The following is a 21,159-nucleotide window of genomic DNA, read 5'->3' as shown; positions in this document are numbered from 1 at the left end:
TTAGTAACTCATATAAATTCATTCATATTCGCTCTGAGCTAAAGTTTATAGGTTCAAGTAAGTCTTATCATTGTGCAATGTTTTTTTATCTTTCTATTGTCTGAATATAGCTGAAATATTGCTGCTCGGACGTTAAACCCCAACAAACAAACAAACAAATTTATCTTTCTATTGTACAAACAAGGCTATCCAATGATTCAAAATTTCACTTTTAGATTTAAGTAAGTAAGAAATAAATTATTTTCAAAAAATGTACCCTTACTAAGGAGTGACAGCAATGCTGTCATATAATATATCATTACAAGTACTGTATCTAAACTCAATGCAATATGAAACATGGTTCTCATGATGAAACTCTTTTATATACATGTACCTATCTGAACCCAAAATCTCCCACAAATCTTATACTTTTATGTGGGAGATTCTAAATTTTCCATTGACATTGTAGCAGTCTCACCCCTAATGTGGGAGGGTATGCACTAGAAAAAATCTACATGTTAATAACAATAAATGCCATTTCACAGCAAAATTGAATTATCAGTATCTTTTTGATATATTAAAAAAAGTTCTTAAGTTCATATGAAAGAGTAGAACCCTCCTCTGCTAGATCTAGAAAGGTATTTTTAGTTTGATTAAACCAGTTCCTATATACCACATTTCTGTAACATCCAAAAAGTTACAGATCTATTAAGTTTCCACATTTCACTTTGCACTTGTGATATAAACAAGATCAAAGTAGTATTCAATATTCGATAAGTAAGCAACCTACAAATTCTACTCCAACTGTGATGTCGTTTCTCCGAGAATCAGGCAGCACTCCTACCCACTTGACCTCACCAAACTCTGGCCCATTGTCACTGAGCCATACTATTCGGTCCCCCATACTCAGACCACATTCTGCTATTTCCTGCTTTAGACTAGCCGTTGCGGTGTTTACTGCTTGCTGAGACCTAGGGTCAGCTCTGATTTTGTGAAGAGGTACAAAAACTCCACAGTTTGGATCACATTGGAAAAATCGTTTTTTACGGAAAACTCCATCGCAAGTTCCTTTTCCTCTGTGTTCCTGAAAATACGATAAAATTAAAATTATAATGTGATTACTTTGCAAAACATGAAAAAGCTCTTTAAAATTTAAAAAATTCTAGAATATTTCTAACTTTAATCATCACATATGACAGGTGGTCTTTATATAAAGGTTAATTACTACATGGGGATATTTTAATCATAGTCTTTCAAGACAGATTATTTAAGAATAGAGGTCACAAGTTTTATTGTACAAGAAATGTATTATAGTTTAGAAGTACACTTAAATCAGAGAATGGTCAACTGATTTCATAGTGATGTGTCATGCCATTACATTATATACCTAAGTTCAAGATCTGCCCTTTTTCATTATAACAGCCAAACAACAGGTAATTCAAATGACCATATATCAGTTACAGCTCACAATCATGTGCCAATCAAATTAAAATTAGTCCAACAAATTGTTTCATTCAGCCACTGCATGTGTAAAATCTAACAACACTCCATTCTATTTTCTGACCAATGACCTTTTTAATCAACAAACCAAATTTCAGCTTTCAAAATTGTGCAAGCACTATGTAAAGGAAAAACCCAAAGTATGGTTGTTCAACTTGTTAATGTAAATGCTGGGTCAGAAAATAGAATGCAGTGTAGTTAGATCCTACATGTAATTTCGAACATATAATTGACACAAAAAATGTGTGAAAACAGAAAAAAATGGACACAAAATACTCAAAAATATGTATCTGGGTTTGGTTGCCTAAAAAAAATCTCACTCGGTGCAATTTTCCTTAAATTGAACATTCTCAAACCAAATTTCAACTAATCAGATCTCTAAAAATTGAAGACCAAAAAATTAAGGAATTGCGGAAAATCTTTATTTAGAATTTTTTATGCAACTTAGGCTGTATTGTAAATTCAGCAAAATTCTGACACACAGTAATTATTGCAATATTGTCATTTTAGATGAAAATGAAATTTGTTGCTATATCAAATAATAAAAATACCACTAAATTCATAATAAAATACAGAGCTGCACTTTCAGCACATGATACACCCGTTGCCCTTTTAACTTGTCCTTATGCTTCTAATGAATTTATATAACAGACATATATACATGTTCATTGAAAATGATACCATAATGTTTTAATTAACCAAGTAAAGCACAGGTTATGACCATGCCAATGTTTCTAATGAAGCTCTGACTATGGCAACACATGAAGAAAACTAAAATATAAGAACTTGGGATGTTACCAAAAAGTTATAAAGCCAATAAATACAGCATACATGTATATAATCAACTTCCTCTGATCAGCACAATACAATAAATGGTTTTCACATTCAGGAAATATAAGACATTCATCATACTACCATTCACTGATTTTGTATAACCACAATTAAAGTTTGTGGTGAACACTCTTTCGTTTGCCCAATTTTTGTGGTAAACTGTAAAACATACACTAAAATAATCAACACATCTACTTTGCATAATGACAAAACTATTGCCACAAACATCCAGTTATAATTAAAACACTGAAAAAACCTTGGTTTTTAAATGTAACAAGGTGAATATGTCAAAGAGACAACAACCCCACCAGGATGAATTTTCAGCCCAAGGCCACCCATTGGTCTTCAACGAATGACAAGGAAACCGTCACGCCACAGGGCAGGCTGCAGCTAGCCCCAGAACATCATTATACTAAGGTACAGTGAAAGAATTCCCTCCTATATACTAGTTACATTATAAAATAAAGGTGAGAATGAAACAAGACATATAGACTTGGGACAGGCACAAAAAGTGTGACAGGGTTAAAGTATGAACATGTATAGTTCAAAATAGCAGATAGTGAAGATGATAAAATCACATTCCTTATAACCACATGAACAGTAATTGTCTAACGATACAGCTTGGCCTTGGGGCAACAAAATGTAAAAAAATACTTAAGTCTGAGCATATTCTTAACTTACATGGTAAATCCAATCAAAGTATTCCAACTTGATGACATCACAGTTAAGAATTTTCTCATCTTAAGTAATGTTTCAAGATTTGCAGTGCTGGGGCCTGGTCTTTGTTTTTCTTCATAAATTATAATGTCCCCATGCTTGAACATCACGTGCTGTTGATTTACTTTGACATCTGACCCTCAATAATAAAATGTGTACTTAGCAATGTCCCTATCCCTTCCCTCTTTGCTACTTTGAAAAATTAATGTCTCACATAAATATATTTTAAATATCAGCAAAAAGTACTGAAACATCAAATATGGGACAATTCTAACACAATTCTAATACATGTACTTCAAAATCCTAGTACATGGCTTGAAAGTGAAAACAGTTCAAATTCTTAAGTTCCGATAAACTTGAAACAAGATACAAAACTAACCTGGAACCAAAGTTACAACACTCCCTGAATACTGTATTCCAGAAATGGTGACAAAAATTTTCCTTTTTTGGGTATAAATGTAAATCTTTTACAAAAAATACCTTCCTTTAAGCATCTTGGCCTTACCAATGACCCTTAAAAAGAGGTAAAACCAAACAATAGGGAAACAATGCACCACAAACAAGTCTTGGCTTATATAAATAACCAAAATGTGAAATTTCCTAATTTATTTTTAGCTATACCTTAAAGTTCAATTTGAACTACTTAAATTGAAAGTGAGGTTATTAAAAAAGTCAAAGATTTTACAGGCCTTGATAAAATGGATTTCCATTAGTTTTATTTTTAAATGTTTTTTAGTATAATGAAATGTACATGATATGGAAAAGGAAAACTACCAGCCTACTTTTTAAACTCTTTTTGCAGCATAGAAAATTGAAAGTGCAGAAAGTAAATATGATCATGAAATTTGGCTAAGGCAAAAACAAATTATACGCTCCCGAAGGAAGCGTTTATGGTTGTATTATCAACTTGATTCTGTATACTTATGACAAGAAAAAGCATCAATATCTGGTTTGTACCTGCATTTTCAGGAGCTGAAAAGCAGCAGATTGGCAGCTTCATTTGCATATACTTGTGTATGTACGATTGAGCGCCAAACCAGTCTCGGAAAATATTTGCTAGTTTCGATAATTAAATACAAATCGAATCATAGTTTTTCCAAGATAAGGTTGGCCTTATAGTCTGCAGTATGGCTCCCCGATGTTTACGAAAATTACGTCATCAATATTACCCATAATTCTCGGGTCATAAAAATTGAGAAACAAAAATAATCGATAAAAGAAAGAATTGAAACGAAACAATTCGATAAAATGAATCAAATCGTAATAAAAACATAATTAAACTATACTAAATGAAACAGAATGCAGCGAAACTAAATACAATAAAAGAAATCTTTTAAGACCAATAATGTTAACCAGTGCCGTACATTTTAGCCAATAGACATATCAGACCATGACAATTAGTATAATGCTTTAGGGCAAATATATATCATTACAAAATTTACCATACTTGAAGGTATAACATATCAAATAAGAGCTGACAAAAAAATGTTTTTATTAATGTTTCTTCGGGAGCGTTAAAAGGTTTCACCTTCATCATATTAGTAATAACAGTATATTTCCTGCTACCCTACCTAACCTATTTTTCTGTGCCTACCCTAAACATTTTATGTCCATTTTGGCTCAAGCACTGTTAGAGTTTACATTGTTTCCCCATTAACTCAATGTAAAATGTTTTGAAAAATAATATAATTTCCCTACCTACAAATTGTACATTGTATCTACACTATTTTTTTTTTCTTGTTGGTAGCAGGAAGCAAGGCTATTGTTTTTTGGGCCTAATGGATGTCAGGGATGCAAATTTACTTTCAAGATAAACTTCTCATAAAAGAAGTCATGCAAACATTCATTAAATCTAGGCAGAATTTATTATATTATTTTATTGCACCACAATATATAAATGTAAATGTAATGTTGAAAACAAACATAAGAATGGGTGCAATAATCTACTAGTCAGTGTGCAATAAATTCACATATAACTATTGCACTAATGCAAATGTAGATGTAGCTTTAAAACAAATGACATCCTGAATAACAAAAAGCATTTTTAACAAATTTTATTTGTTTTTATGTAATTGCCCAGGTTCAAATAAGCAGTGGTCCCTCAAATTCTGACACAAGACCTTTGAAATTCCATTTACCCAGATTCAGGACCTTCAACTTAATTCACAGACACTTTATATAGGACTTTTGAGGTTACTCAAGTGGAACATTGAATTCAAACTTGAAAAAGTCCAGGACCTTCCACTGTTGACAGAAAATTTGGACCACAGAATTACATGAATATTGAGTAAATATCCTTCCATGCAATTGCCCAAGTGTATACAACATGTATTGTACAAACAAGTTATCACTCCAGTTGTTATTTGTCAATATTCGTGCAATAACCCTATATTCAGAAAATTCAATACAAAACAAAGTAAAATTTGAAAAAAAACCATCTTCGTCACTTTTCAGGAGGTTGACCTAAAGTAAGGGACATAACTCTTAAAATCAGCTATATGTTTGTATCATATTCATTTTCACCAAAACCAGTGTTGCAGAAATCTGCCAGACCTTAGGACCCATGGAGCACAATTTTGCAAGGTTTGACAAAAATTTATGTTTATCAGACCCATTGACTGGCAACCATTTTTCAAAAGATTCTAATCACTTTTAAGAAAACTATGGCAAAACTATGATAGGACAGGCAGATTTTCCCTGGCTATCAGCCCTAATGTCTGACAGAAAAAATAAGATTTAAGGAACTCTGCAAGGCCTATAAAACTTTCATTTGAAACAGAATGAAATCAGTCCAAGTTACTTAGATGCTTAAATAAATTGATTTAAAATGCTGAATACCAATGTTTCAATGATTTGTAAGAGTTGTGTCCCTTACCATTGGTCTATCTCCTTAAATAAATTGAAGATATGTCTCTAGGGGAAATAATTTGTATAACTTGCAGTAGCAACATTTAAAATTAAGACTTTGTCCTTTTTAATGATGGTTCCCATACTTTAATAAATTTTGAAAATGATGATTTTCCCAAATTTTAAACACTCGCCTCCAGTCATTACAAAGGCTTAACTAAATATAATGAAAACAGGTACATGTATGGTGTATACACTGTATGTCAAAGAGACAACAACCCCAATGGGATGAAAACATAAAGTACATTTTCCTTGTTCATTGACATTTGGTGGCCTTGAAATTAAATTTTCAACAAGTGGAGTTGTTGTCTCTTTGACATATTCACCATATCCATTATCGTTATATTGTATATTATACAGTACATGAAAACTGGGTATGGCTTTAATATTGGTCAAGTGAAGTTCTGAAATGAACTAGTCAGAAAATCTGTTGAAAATGGCCAGATTTTAGCAAATACTAAACTTGTTATTCATGATGCAGTTTATCAAAACAGTTCTCTTTTCATTCATAAGAAAATATCCCACTTTTATGTTTCAATCCCACCAGTGCAGGTCCGGGTATTAAAAGAATAGGCCTGCAGCAGCGCTAAGCTTGTCGTAAAAGGCGACTAAATAGTGCTCAGAACCTTAGCCGGGGGCTAGGGCGCTCTGCCCACAGAGTAACTGGGATGTGTGCCCCAGGTGGTTGAATAGGGTACCCCTGGCTTGTTACATGCTGGGGTTGTCAGGCTATAAAACGGAAAACCTGACCGCAAACCATAGTGGTGCATCGTGTTGGGAAAGATGCCATGTTCCTTGCACGTTAAAGAACCCTACTGTGGTATTCTCCCGGAGTAGGAACCATAGGGCTCCGCCACAGGAGGCTAAATTGCCCGACCCTACTCACCTCTCCCTATTTCCAGGCAATCAAAATTTGTCGACCCCATTGTCCTTGGGTCCCATCCCTTTTTCATTTCATCATATTTTCATGTTCATTTTATCCTCAATTTCATGTTCATCGTCTGAATATAGCTGAAATATTGCTGCTCGGACGTTAAACCCCAACAAACAAACAAACATGTTTCAATCCAAATACTTTTCATTCATTCAGATCTGCTTATTACTTAATTTTATTAATTTTATTGCTTTTTTGTCTGATGCATATTGAACATACATATAAAGCTCTCATCTTTCTCTATGTAAACATTGCACATACATGTGTATGTGTATTGGTAACCCAAAAACTACATGTACCTCAAAAATGAAAACTGTTTCCCATAGAAAAATTACATATCAACATTTTAAAATCATACAAACTCACAAAAATGACAGTTAACACATGTAACAAAGACTATTGATTTCGAAATTCAAAAAAGGCATTTGAAATTGACAGTAAAACCACTTCCAATCAGTCAAAAACATTAACACTGCCAAAAACAGGAATTTTGTTTTCTCAACTCTACACAGTAGAGGAAAATAGTGGTTCCACTTAACTTTATTGTTTCTTTACCTCAACCAAAATTACAACAGGTTTAAAGTTATTTTAATTCAACACTTTTTTTCAATTCTTTATTCTGTACATCTTCTTTAACTCACAGAATTATTAAATACATTGTGTGTTTGGAAAAGAAAGCTACAGCCATATTTTTTACCCTACTGGTGCACCTGGTCCATGCTCCCTGTTTTTAGTAGAGTCCGAGTTGCTCAATTGCTTTTGTTACTTTGTATGATTTTAGTTACTGTATGTTCTTTGTTGTGTACATCTGTTTTCCATGTCTGGTTTTTGTCCCTGGATTACATTCTTTTGATAATTTTCAAATTTAGCAGAAGTCAAGGACGCTTGTCTGTTCAAAGTGTCAGTTTTAAAAAATATTAAACCATCTTCACTACCAGTGCAGATTCCTGCTAAATATGGTGTTGGTACTTTTGATTGCAAACAAGAATTCAGTGATGAACAGTAATACCAACTTTTACCATGAATTTCTATAGTTGACTTTTGAAATCATTGCTTCTAAAGGACTATTTCATTCCGAACCATAAGTAAATTTGTATTTCTTGTTCCCAAGTATGGGTCCCCTAAAGAACATCTCGGTTTTCTTGGTCAGAAGAATACAATTTATGATGGTCTCATAATACATGTAACTGCTCTTACAGTATCATTTTCTTTTTAGATCAGACAATTACAGGTGTTACTGTATGTCATGAAACATCTAATTACTGCACATGGTCCATGCACACAATCAGCTTACAAAGTCACCTCTCTGGAATTGACAAAGAACCCCCTAAAAAACAAAAAAAAAAAAAAAAAACAAACCTAAATTTGGAAGGTTTTGCATGAAAAAATGCAAGTTTTGAAAGAAAGTACAAATGTAGTTAAACCCTGCCGTCTGTTGTTAAATCTGTACTTCTATATTAAAATCAAAACTTGCTTTTAAGTGGTTATATTATAGACGACTCGTTACCACACTATTAAAGAGAACTCAACTTTTACAATGATTCGGGGATTAAACAAAAAATTTCAACCCAATTGGCGTTCATAATAATTTAGGACCACCCCCAAATTTTTTTCTGGATACGCCACTGACATTTCTTTTCAAATTTATACTACTTCAAGTGAAAAAATCATACTATATTTCAGACAATTCAGCTGAAAATGTAACCCTGTGTGTAGGAACACACTTGATATCATATATAGGGTTTGAAAGTCTCCTTCTAGTTTCAGCATACCTTCTGGAATTTCCGATGTAGAAAGTATTGAAATCAGAAGACCGATCTGCATTGAAATCAGAAGACTGATCTGCATTTTATTGTTAACTTCCAGGAAATCGAAACCCAACATCACAATGCAAAATCTTTTATTTTATGCTTTTCTAATCATTTTCATCCTGTAGAACTAGATATTTGCCATTTGTTTTTTCATTAGTATTTTTACACAAAATGATATTTTGCTTTTAATATTCCCCTCAATGCTATGTTAATGATGAATCTCCATGCATTTGAATGGTAGACGATGACCCATTCACATGAAACCACGGAGTCACATGACAAGACTTACATACATGTACCCTATTCAGTAAGTGCCCCTTCCCAGTCCCGAGCCCTATAATGTTCAAATACAATGTAATTATGTCATCTTTACTGAGTGACTACACGAGTATTTTCCTTTCTAATAAATTGTCCCAAGTGCAAATGAAGTCAAAACAATCTAGATTAATAAAAACTGGCTCAGGAGGCATAACTATACCATGATTTCTTGGACTTACAAATTGTCAAAAATATGTCCTGAAAATCAATTGATCCACAATCAGTTTAGTAACCATAACAAATCCTCCTTTTGGGTAAAAATAATCTAAGAAATCCATGATTGAATATTTCTCTTTTAATACCTGCTCTTTAAGTTCAAAAAATAGAGCAAGCATGAAAATTTCCATAAAAAAGGTCGATAGAATTTTCCGGATTTTAACATGCCCCGGAACAGTTTCGGACTTAGAATATTTTATGATAAACCTTGAAAAAATTTCGGGATAGTCCCTCTTACCGGGGCTAATTCTACTCCAAACTGGATTCCCTTTTGTCCAGGAAGCTCTCCGCGGTATCGTAAAAGTCCTTGTAATTCAGGATGACCCTTCAAATAAACAATAACGCCATCCCCAACCTTTAAATTCAACCCTTCTTGCAGCCAATGACTGTTCATATACACAGCGATCCTTTCGCTGCATACTGGAATGGGTTGTAACAGTTGTAATTCAAGTCTTCCGATTTGTTTTATTTCGTCAAATTGTGGTCGACATTCCACTTCAATATTTTCGGGTTCTAGAGTCTCTAAGGTCCATATTGCAACACCACTTTCTTCTCGTTCTCCGTCCACTCGCAGCAGAAGAGTACCAGCGAGAACTTCCACTCGAGAATACGATTTTCTTAGGATTCCAGACTCTTTCTTTTTGCCTATCTTTGTAGTAAGAAGTATATAGTATTCATCTTGGGGATAATCAGACATATCCAGTCCTATATCATCTAGTTTTTGTTTATATTCATGCCACGAAACGGAAAATCATATCGCTGAATGGGGGAATCTCCATAATGCTAAAAATAGCACATAATACGACGGAGAACCGCAAAGTGAACAACGCAGGGGAATGGTCTATTTATGTGTGACTTTTTGTCATGATGACCCTAAGTCATGTGACCGTTAATTATAATGTTTTTTGAAAAAAAATAGGTCTGGAAGAGTTTGTTTTATGAAAGTTAGTCTGTTCCATTTACCGTGGAAGTAGAAAAATTGGATAACCCAGCAGACGCAACTGTGATCTTAAGAATTACAACTATTCTACAAATAATATGGTTTTATGTATAAGTAGTCCTTTTTCATAATACGGAATGCAAGCCAGTTTATCAAGTTTTTCAAAGGGACATAAACCAACAACAAACAAAAAAAATTTCTTAAACTATTTTTATTTCAGCAAAGAACACAAAGTAACTAAAATAATACATACAAAGTAACAAAAGCAAATGAGCAACTCAGACACCACTAAAACTGGGAGCATGGACCAGGTGTACCGGTAGGGTAAGCGTCCTCTGCAAATATTAGATCTTCAGATAACAAACTTAACCGCTTAAAAGCCGAGATTCCAAAAGTTGAAGAGGTGACCAAGAGCAATCGGGACACTAAAAATGGAAAAGCGTCTGTATGCAACCAGATACAGATAGAAATACTGAAGGGAGTGGAACTGGTAATACCTAGACTTCTCCCAGTAAATCTTAAATAGCATATAGGAAACGGAGACAGCGCCTAGAAAATTGATTTAATAGCTAGTGGGAAATTCTATCAAGTTATCTGTACTATACCAAACTTCTTAAAACCCGCCCCAGATTTGATGCGCCTTCCAACAGCCAGGAGTTGTTGGTCATTCATGTATCTTTGTGTCGTTAGATTACTTTTAGTCTGATTTTGAAGAATTGTCTGTTACCGTGGGTGATATCACTTTAGTTGTCGGGGCCTTTCAAAGCTTACTTAAATTTATGTTGCCATCGTTTGGTGATCTCTGAAAGTATTTACTATTTGGTATTTAGGTATTCCGACAAGCGCGTGTTTTATGTTTCACCATATCTGTTCTTTTTTAAGTCGCTAATATTGTTAGCGATTTCTTGCACTCGATCGTAATTTCAGTTCTTTATATTCGCATATGCTTTGCATAATTATGTATCACTAAACCACATTATGCCGCTGATCGGTGCCGTGTTTACCGTCAATTCTAGCTTCATACGAGATCAAAATGTACCTCTTAAGGATCATACAAATGTGTTATACGTGTGTTGTTTTGCTTGTGTGAGAACGCCGAAGTTTACACTGAAAGATGAAATGATTGGTTAGCTTTGAATTTAATGTAATATTACCCAGATAACTCAGTCTCCGATTCAGACACAGGGACTCCTATAACAATTGACTATATAGGCCATAAGCATAACCAGGGTTCCGATATATTGATATATATATCGGGCCTTGGTAAGTTGTTTAATCTGGTTCCTAATTAACCCAAACAAGTCAGTCGTTATCTTTCACTCACAATCGATCGCTACTTAGACATTCCGAGAGAATCGATGACGATGAGGGCGTGAATTATTCGAGTTATAGTTCCTAATCTGGTTCCCTGGTCAATATAATAAGCGACCAAAAGATCGCTAAAATTGAGAGAAACTTGTGGAACGAAAACATTGCCCACACTTCCTGGTAACCAGTTGTTTTGATTTAGAACCACTCGGGTCATCACGATTACGAAAGAGTAATCATATCAAGGGAACCAAGATTCTAGCGGAAGTCACCCGATTTTAGAGCATATCGCATTCATGCCATTTCGGCTGTTGAAAGCATGCCAAAATCAGTGGCAAATAATATTTAACGATAAGCGACATTGAAGACTACACTATTTGATTTTAATCTCTATCATTAAAATGATTTAAAACGACTTCCAAACTCAAATGATATGTGTTGCAAACAACACAGATAGGCTCTACCTAAAGACAGGAGTGAGACATGGATGGTTGTTATCCCACATGTTGTTCTCATGTTGCACTGACTGTGTGATGAACAGATTTACAGAAAAATATCAAAATATAGGACTGTTCAGGACATTCGACAAGTCACTAGAAAATCTTGACTTTGCAGACCATATTGCTCTCTTTGCCCATCGATGCCGATGTATCCAAGAGAAAACCAATGACTTAGTCACATATGGAGACCAGACTGGTTTACATGTAAATTTTGCAAAATCCAAGGTGATGAATCGAATCAACAGCAATTTAAAAAAAATCGCCACGATGGACACCAGCATGAAAAAGAAACAGAGGTCGATTTAAACAAAAATGGCGACGATTAAAAAAAAGTAATGAAATAGTTTGTTTGAACATGACGTAAGATTCAAAATATGGCACCTGGCAGATAGAGATGGCGACCCTTGGTACTGACCAGTACGAAGAGGATTGGGTAAGTACGTGCACAAAATATACGCACAACACTTGCTTGCAAACATTTACAAACGCTTTGAAATATTTTATTGCTGCTATGGTTTACTACAAATAATACTTATATGTACATCAATCAATCTCAATGCCTTCAAATTTCGTCACAAGTAAGCATTGAGTTAAGAAAATGAATGGTAGGATTTCTGTCGAAAGTTCTTTCACCAACAGCCAGAACCAGGGTTCCTAGTTACATTTAAACCGGTCTATAGGAATATTTGATTCTGTTTTCGATGTTGAAATAAATAAATCATAATCAAAACTACAAATGGATGAATTGTTGTCATAATTTTATAATATCGGAATGCTTTGGACTTCACGAGGAAGATCGAGACCCAAGAAATAATAAATCAGAATGCTATGGAGTTAACGTTCACGAGGGAGATCAAGACCCAAGAAATAAGAAATCAGAATAAGAAGTACTCGTAAAAAAATCGAAATAGGATTACACAGCCTACACACACGTTTTTTTTGTGTGTGTTATGTGTTTGTGTTTTTTCATGTTGTTTTTTTTTTTTTTGTGTTTTTATGCGTGATACTACAAATTTCGGTCAACAATCTATGATACGATTAAAATCAAAGAAGCCTGACTATACTGAAATAGTGAATATTTCTAGAGAAATATGTTGTGCAAAATCACCGGGGCATTTCCCTTAATGACACATTTTTGAATGGGGATTGTATAATTTACGTGAACATTAGATTTGTCAAATGAACGAAGAAGTACATGAATCTCACATCTATATGTTATATGAATATAATGTTTATCGCGCTGTGTTTTAATTGTTTTTTTTTATGGAGCAAGATGATGTTCAAATAACAAATTAGTTAACTTTTATTATAGTGTTTTTTTTTACAGAAATTATGTTAAACGGGAAGTACCCTAGCAAGGTATTGGTATACTGCAAAAAAAGAGTTTTCCTTTTTTGGGGTATGGGTTGGTAGTGGGGTATGGGGTGTATTTTCTTTAACATAGCCTACGTACACACTGTATGGATAAGACTATACCCTCTCCTGGGGGTTTACATGTACCTGTACGCGCACGCATGGTGTGTTTAATCAGTAGACTGAGGGAATAATAAGTTTTACTGGAATAAGAACCGAATAAAACCAAAACAAAACAAACACACAAACAAACAAACAAAGAATCACCAATATTAATGCCAGATTAAATAAGCTGCTAGCCAACCAATCCAGCCATCGACGGACAACTTTCAAGCCGCATAACATCACTTGGTACTATTTAGATGAAAAAATAGTAGGATATCTATTCTCTCGCTCATCTAACCAAATAAATTTCAAAAACGCCCGAGGACATTTGAATAAAAGGAAGCTGGTGTACCAATCAAATCTGAAGCTGGAAATTCCAGAACTCACAATCAGCACCAATCTCCATGTAAATACTATGAAAGCGACGAGAATACTATACAATGCAAGACAAAAGCTTTATTTAACGTCGATATTTTAAAACAGTCATAAGCTCCTGGGAGAAACACTTAAAAGTACAGAAATAAGGTGGAAAAAAATTTTCATGCCATCAAAAGAGCACAGAGAACTTAAAAAAATATTGGAACCACAAGATAAGCCAATATCATCACTAAAAATTGCATGCATGAACAATATAATGGGTTTCTCAACTTGACCGATTATCGAATACAGTAATATAATCGGATATACATCAAATGACATCGTCTAAATATAGTTTTTCATGCATGCTTGACAAGTAAAAAATATTTCACAAAAAATCATCTATATTTTGGAAAATTTGTTTGATACTAATAAAATTCTTATTTATGTTCACAAATTGGTTCGGTTTTTCAACAAAATTCTATAATTTTTGCAAATTTAGTTGTCCGACAGAGTATGGAAGTGATATATTAATATCAGATATTTCTTTAAAATACATTTTCAGTTGAAATAGAGGTAAAATATGACTATTTTCAGAGACACTGTTTAATTATTATAACAAAGTTGCCCCTTATTTTTTTTACAAGTCATGTACTTGTGATTTAAAGTGGGTGAAACCAGGATGACATTCATCCGTACAGCCCTGGTCCTCTCACTTGTAATTGGTTTAATTATAAACATGTTGTAAAATATGAGGTTAAATGCATCAATGACCACGGAATTTTAATCGATAAGATGCAAATGACAAAATGTATGATAAAAGGAAATTCTTTAAAAAATGCGAACTCACATTTTAGTGTTTATGAATATAATCATTTAATTTCAGGAGTAACACCTTTTTGATTTGATGAGAAAATTTATTGGTCATTTCATAGACAAAACTTTGTGATGTGTATGATTGTAACATCATCAACTTTTTATGTTGATCTACCTACAAGCAAGAAGGCAGATATAATTGACATGAAAATCAAAAATACCAATTATACATAATTATTGCAAATTTTAGTTTGCTGTACACGTGTTTCAAGAAGTGTATGTACATCTCACCAATAGCATTAGAATCAAATACTTAAGAAGCTCAAGATAAAAAATAAATAAAGTATATACATGTATGTATGTACAAAAATACTCAAAACTGAAAATATCCATATGTTAAGCAAAATCCAGAATCAATCATTCCCTTCTACCAAAGTATGTCAAAGAGTATTCAAAGGAGCCAAGATTCCAGCGGAAAAAAAAAAGAACGCAGACTAGACAGTGAAAATAAACACACACACACAACAAAGAACATGAAGTAACCAAAATAACACATACAAAAAAAAAAAAAAAAAAAAAACCAAAAACCAAAACAAAAACAAAAGTAAATGAGCAATCCGAACTCCACTACCAACAAAGCATTATATAGAATTTCCATCAAGGACTTCGTAGTTGTGTCTTTCTTTTTCGAGTAACAACGATACATAATGTTTTTGAGTCGGGATTTCAACCGAGTATAGGGAACAGTGGTATAAAGGGTTGAAAAATCATATGTCTTGATGTTATGATATTCCGATAATAATCTCTTGTTGACGGTTTCCAGAAGATCTTTCTTATTTTTCAGGATCCACGTGGAATTAATACGACCATTACGGAAAAAAGAAGGGTAAGACTGAAGACCCTTTTGACAGCTGTAAGTATTGAAGTTAACTATATATAATTGAGATGGAATCGATCTGTGTGAGCCCCGCTGAGGTAAAAAAATCTTGTACATCAGCCATGCTTAGTAAATTCAATCAATCATGCAAACTAATTACAGTCGAGACACAAACAGCTGTTCAAAAATCAATAGTTAAGGTCAAAGGTCAGCAACACATCGTCTGTTAGTGATATACCCACATGCCATATATCAAAAGCCTACACCAAAAGACAAAAAAGTTACAGCCAAGACACGAGTTTGTCACTGAAAATGGAATTTGACCTTGAGGTCAAAGTTCAAGGTCAACGACGATTATTCATGGTACTTGAAGCATTGTTTGTGTCGATTCTTGTGGAGTTTTAGAACCCAATATATGGACGAAATATTTAATAGAGACCAAAAGAGGCAAGAACTGATTTATGGTTTAATGGAGCTGCATTATGGTAGCTACCATGTTTTAATGCAAAGCCTCGGTGTTTTAAGGTTTGCGAAATGTGTGCTACAGAAAGTTTCCGTAAATAGTCCATGATGAAGTGGTTCCCCAAGAGAGACACCGATCCTTTGGTTACACTGATTTACCTATTCGACTTGATATACTACATATATCAACTCTTTACAACACATAAGTGATCCAGTTTATATAATTTGTGTTGTGGAGCAAAGGCGTTGATTTTTACAAGATTTTGCACGCTTTATAAAAGATCCGACAAAGCATTCTGTATTGCAAAACAATGCATGGTCCTCTACCGACAGTTTATATCACAGACCCAAATACTACCTTGGATCATCAAATATAACACGGAAAACTGAGGAAACAACATTGATTTCAAACTATGGAAAAGCGGAACGAAATGTAAACTTGATCTATAACTCATCAAGGTTGACTGACATACCAAAATTCAGCTAAATATCTGAAAGCGTTTAGAAAAGTTAGGAAAACTTAATATTTTCAAAGTTCAAGGGCCATAACTCCGACAAAATAAGCGGAGCGGAACGAAACGTAAACTTGATATGTAAGTCATCAGGATAAACTCGCATACCAAAAAATCCGCTCAATATCTGCAAGCGTTTAGAACAAAAAAAAAAAAAAAAAAATGAAAACTTCAATTTTTCCCCGGACGGACAGACTGACTTACGGACGGACGCACGGTGTGCAAATCCAAAGTTCCCTTCGGCTAAAGCCGTTAGGAAACTAATAAAACTGTTTTATTTAGATCCGATTTTATAAACATAAAAAAAAATTTTTGTTCAAACTCCCAGACTTACGGATAAGACACATGTATATCGTAGCTGGTGAATACAATGGTACTTGTAAATATCGTCATTTAATATGTTTTATCGATGTTTCATCGCTATTTAATCGCTGTTTCAATGATCCCGTATAAAACCAGGCTTGAACTGAGAAACTTAATCACAATTAGTGTTTTAAATAGACCGGTAGAATGCGTATGATATAACCTGTAACGACCGCCGTGATACAAACAGTGACATGATTTCATTTGAGTCAAATTTAAACCTTAAATTGTTAGATATTCTCAATGAAAAAAAGACATGCATACACATGCAATATCACTGATACTGCGAGAGAAATAACGTTTTTGACCATCAAAAACATTTGTTAATGAGTAATCAAGGGAACCAAGGTTATTTAGCGGTAATCATAAGAATGTAATCCATGAACAAAGACATGGAAAACAGACATACACAACAAAGAACATAGAGTAAATAAAATCATACATACAAAGTAACAAAAGCAAATGAGCAACTCGGACTCCACTAAAAACTTGGAGAATGGATCAGGTGTACAGGTAGGGTAAGCATCCTCTGCTTTTCTAGAAACATCAACCGAGTTGCTTATAAAAAAGTCAAGTCCGGGGTAGTCGAAAGAGGAAAGGAAATCTATGACATGTTAAACAAATCAGTTTTCATGGCGCAGATGGATACACCGTAACGATCACGGGTTCATGATGACGACCATAAAACTTCTGTAGTGATTACTTCAATTTTGTAGCAACATAACCCAGTTCCAGAAGCCTATTTGTTAGAATTCTAGCGCGATACAGAAAGTCTGCGTATTTTCTGCAAGCTCTGGCATAACGTATAAGTTGTGATATGAACACTCCATACGCAGGTGCTGAAGGGATGTTGCCACAGATGAAAGGAAAGTTGACAATTCTGAATGAAAAGTCATCATGTTTGTCGTAAAGTTTGGTCAATAGTTTTCCTTTACCGTCGATTTCTAAGTATAGGTCAAGATATGAGGCTGACAAGTTCCTTGGGGGTAGATGCGATGTATCAAATCCCCAAAATTAGAATTGTTTAAAGATAATGCGTCATCTATATAGCGGAAACTGATATTGAAGGATCTAGCCAAACGATATTCTTTCTTTCGGATAAAAGTGTCAGCAAGTAGAGTATAATTTGTTCCCATTGGAATGCCGACCGTTTGTTGAGAAACGCGTCCACCACACTGGACAAATATGTTGTCGATTAAAAATTCCAGCATTTTGTAAACATCTTCTTTTGTATATTTGGAAGATGATTTTGGAATTATTTCTTAAAAAGTATGAGGAATCTCTACCAAGAACTCTTGTAAGTATTTGTATCTAGGTGTACCACCTTTTTTGGAAACAACGATGTATAATGTTTTGAAGTCGGAATTTTAACTGAGTATAGGGAATAGAAGTGTTGAAAAATCATAGAATTTAATGTTATTATATTTTGATAACAGTCTTGAACTGGTTAACTCCAAAAGATCTTTCAAATTAAAATACACGTAATGTGTATTCTCTTCCAAAGGAGTATCAGAATGTTCGATTGAAAAAGGCTTGAATTTAAACAGAATGGAATATCATTTGTCTTCATTATGCTTTACTATGTAGAGTTCAGACATACAACATAGAACGTTACAAAGAGACACAGGGAAGAAGGGACCTCAATCTGATATTTGAAATAATACACTAATTTGGACGCTACGAAGAATTAAATAAACGATGTATTGGCAGCTATAGAGCATTATTTCAATATAGGAGTTGATTATTCAGGTATAATGTCTTAGAACAAAATTTTTGTTTTTACCCCCAATAAGTAAAGAAAGACTTAAGAGAACGTACGAAGGAAAAATAACAATATCTAATGACCAACAGCTATGTAAAATGAGAATATGCAAGACTTGAAGAAACTATTTCACAATCAGGAAAACGAATCGAGGTATTGATATTCTGGTTGACAGACACGTAAAAACCCCAAAACAGAAGATCACGTGAAAATTAGAAGAAAACGAAACACGAACAAAATATGCGCTGCATATACATACGTGTAGGCAAAAAATGATCATCGAGGCAACAGTCTATACACATGCAGCAGTCGACAAGGATGTGACTAGAATAAAATTACATAAATATAGAATGGTATGTTTCAGTGGGGCCAAAACACGAAAGTAGAAAAATGATTAGACAGTACCACATCATGGATGTGTAGATAAGACATCAGTGTTCACGAGGAAACATAAGAAAGGAAGTCAAACGATGAAATATAACAGGAAGAACACAAGGTTTATACAAGGAACAAGTAAGTAGATGAATGGGTGTAACGTTTTAAATGTTAACCAAAGCAGACACATAACTTCCAGATGACCTTTGGTCAGTTAAAGAATGCAAATGAGCTTCTACAATGGAAATGTAAATAACACTTTTGGTCCTGATAATACTACAGAATCATAGCGGATATGGAACCCAGAGTAATGTATGAATTGCGTTGTATATGACAAATGGAATGACAATAAAAAAATCAAAGACTATTGTCTTTAAAGTCGATAATCGTCAAATATTCTATGCCACTGATTTTGGCCTGCTTTCAACATTCAGGTGAAATTGAATGCTCTCCTCAACTTAACTACCCATCAATCAGCGATTTTCTCATTTTCATCATAAACCCTGGCGTAGATATATGTATGGACTTAGTTCAGAATTAAAAAAAATCACAAATTTTAGTGAGCTGTAATTTGGAGATGTTAGATCGATTGATAATAAACTTTTACGTTTTTTTTCTATTTCACAACTTTCGACACACCGTACATTTATATATTACTAGCAAAATAAGTGTATTCCTTTTTCGAAAATATTCTTGGCATTTCAGATCGTTTCATTTTAAAAGCTCATTAAAGCTTGTGTAGTAATGTTTTATGTGTACCGACTTTACTTTCGAACTTTGAACTTTGTTAAATTGTTAAACGCAACAGTCCGTCATTAGGCTAAGATCGGCAAACTTCAAGCGAAGTTGAGATGTGCTGTATGTAAATTGGGTGACGAACCGAATGCTTCTCAATCAAAACAACTCGGATACTAGGCGTTTTGCAGCTAAATTACAGAAAATTCAATGCTTTTCATCGTTGAATGTAAACTTCCCGCACTCACTTAAGTAAAAACACTCGTAGAACAAATGTATATGCATGGTATTTAAGAGCTGCTAGGTACATTTTGATTTCTTATCAGAATTGACGGTTAGACGGCACCGATCAGCAGTATAAGGTGGTGTTGTCATAATATAATTATGCAAATCATATACGAATGTACAGTACTGAAATTACGAGTGCAAGAAGTCGCTGACAGCAATGATAACCGATCCAGCAAAGAAAATTAGCATAAGCGATATAAGGTTACCGACAAAAACCTTTTAACAAAGTAGAATGTGTATAACTGAAAAAAATAGAACAAAGCAGGGTTCTCCACGGCCTCTTTTTGCATGGCGCTACGCCATATGTTACTTTCCTTGCGCAATGAATTCAAAGCGAGCGCCACGTATTCATTTGGTGTGCGCCATGTATTTCCCAATGGCAATGTATTTCCCAATTACTCTTCTTTATTAATCACCTGTATCTATCATAAATCTATATGATTGGCGCGTGTGTTTATTCTAACGCTAATTTCAATATTTTGATTGGTAATTTACGGGAGTTTAATGTGTCAGGGAGTGAAACGCGTATGTAAACACATCTCGGATCTGTCAAATTTACTATTACCATCGTTGGCAAAAATCCATATGATTAAAAAAAAGTTTCTGCTGTTTTTTTTTAATGAACAAAACTTGAAAACTTTTCATTTAATAAAGAATAGAAAGTATATCAAGAGTTTAATTCAATTTGATAAAGATCGATGTGATCGGAGAGGGAGGAAGACGATCTTTACAACAATGTCTTAACGATCTCTGACAGAGAAAAGCAGTTCAATTTGCCTAACTTTTATGAAAGTGCGATGGATCGTCGGACTCAAACGACGTTTTACTTCTAAGTTCTTGTGGTTAAATTACAAAGAACTTGTTAAATGCACGTAGTTTAACGGTATCAACAAAATGACCACACCTACCAGTGGTTTTAATTTCTCTAGAGCTGTGGACTTATGGTAAAGCCTAGGGAAGGGAAAACTTTACCTTGTTATAATTGAAATAGACAATACAGACAGGAAAAATACCATAGTTGGTTTCTATGTTGTAGCTTGTGCTATTAAATATGTCACATTCAACCTTATACCTTTTGGGCAAGTTATTTTCTGCGCGAAAGGACACGCGCCACGATAAAAAATTGTTAAACCATATAGTGAGCCACGTGTTCATTTTGATCCATAGAGATCCCTGCAAAGATACCTTTAGGT

At 34.1% G+C, this 21,159-nt stretch overlaps 1 protein-coding gene across 1 annotated transcript in view; it reads right to left on the bottom strand.

Annotated features, from left to right (window-relative positions):
- LOC148618114 (ubiquitin carboxyl-terminal hydrolase CYLD-like) overlaps positions 1 to 10,011 on the bottom strand; it is a 40,382-nt gene extending 30,371 nt beyond the window's left edge. The window contains exons 1-2 of the mRNA XM_088585982.1: positions 9,452 to 10,011; positions 770 to 1,063 (exon numbers count right to left, since the gene is read on the bottom strand). Of these exons, the coding sequence (XP_088442108.1) occupies positions 770 to 1,063; positions 9,452 to 9,910 (753 nt within the window). The 5' untranslated portion in view covers positions 9,911 to 10,011. The remainder of the gene's footprint in view (positions 1 to 769; positions 1,064 to 9,451) is intronic.
- Positions 10,012 to 21,159: the final 11,148 nt, after the last annotated feature.

Source organism: Perna viridis, chromosome 5 (assembly GCF_037379345.1).
Source record: "Perna viridis isolate PV_CMFRI_1.1 ecotype Kerala chromosome 5, ASM3737934v1, whole genome shotgun sequence".
Taxonomy (NCBI): Eukaryota; Metazoa; Mollusca; class Bivalvia; order Mytilida; family Mytilidae; genus Perna; species Perna viridis.
Note: the sequence above shows the minus strand (reverse complement) of the source record. Positions and strands in the feature narration are given on the sequence as shown.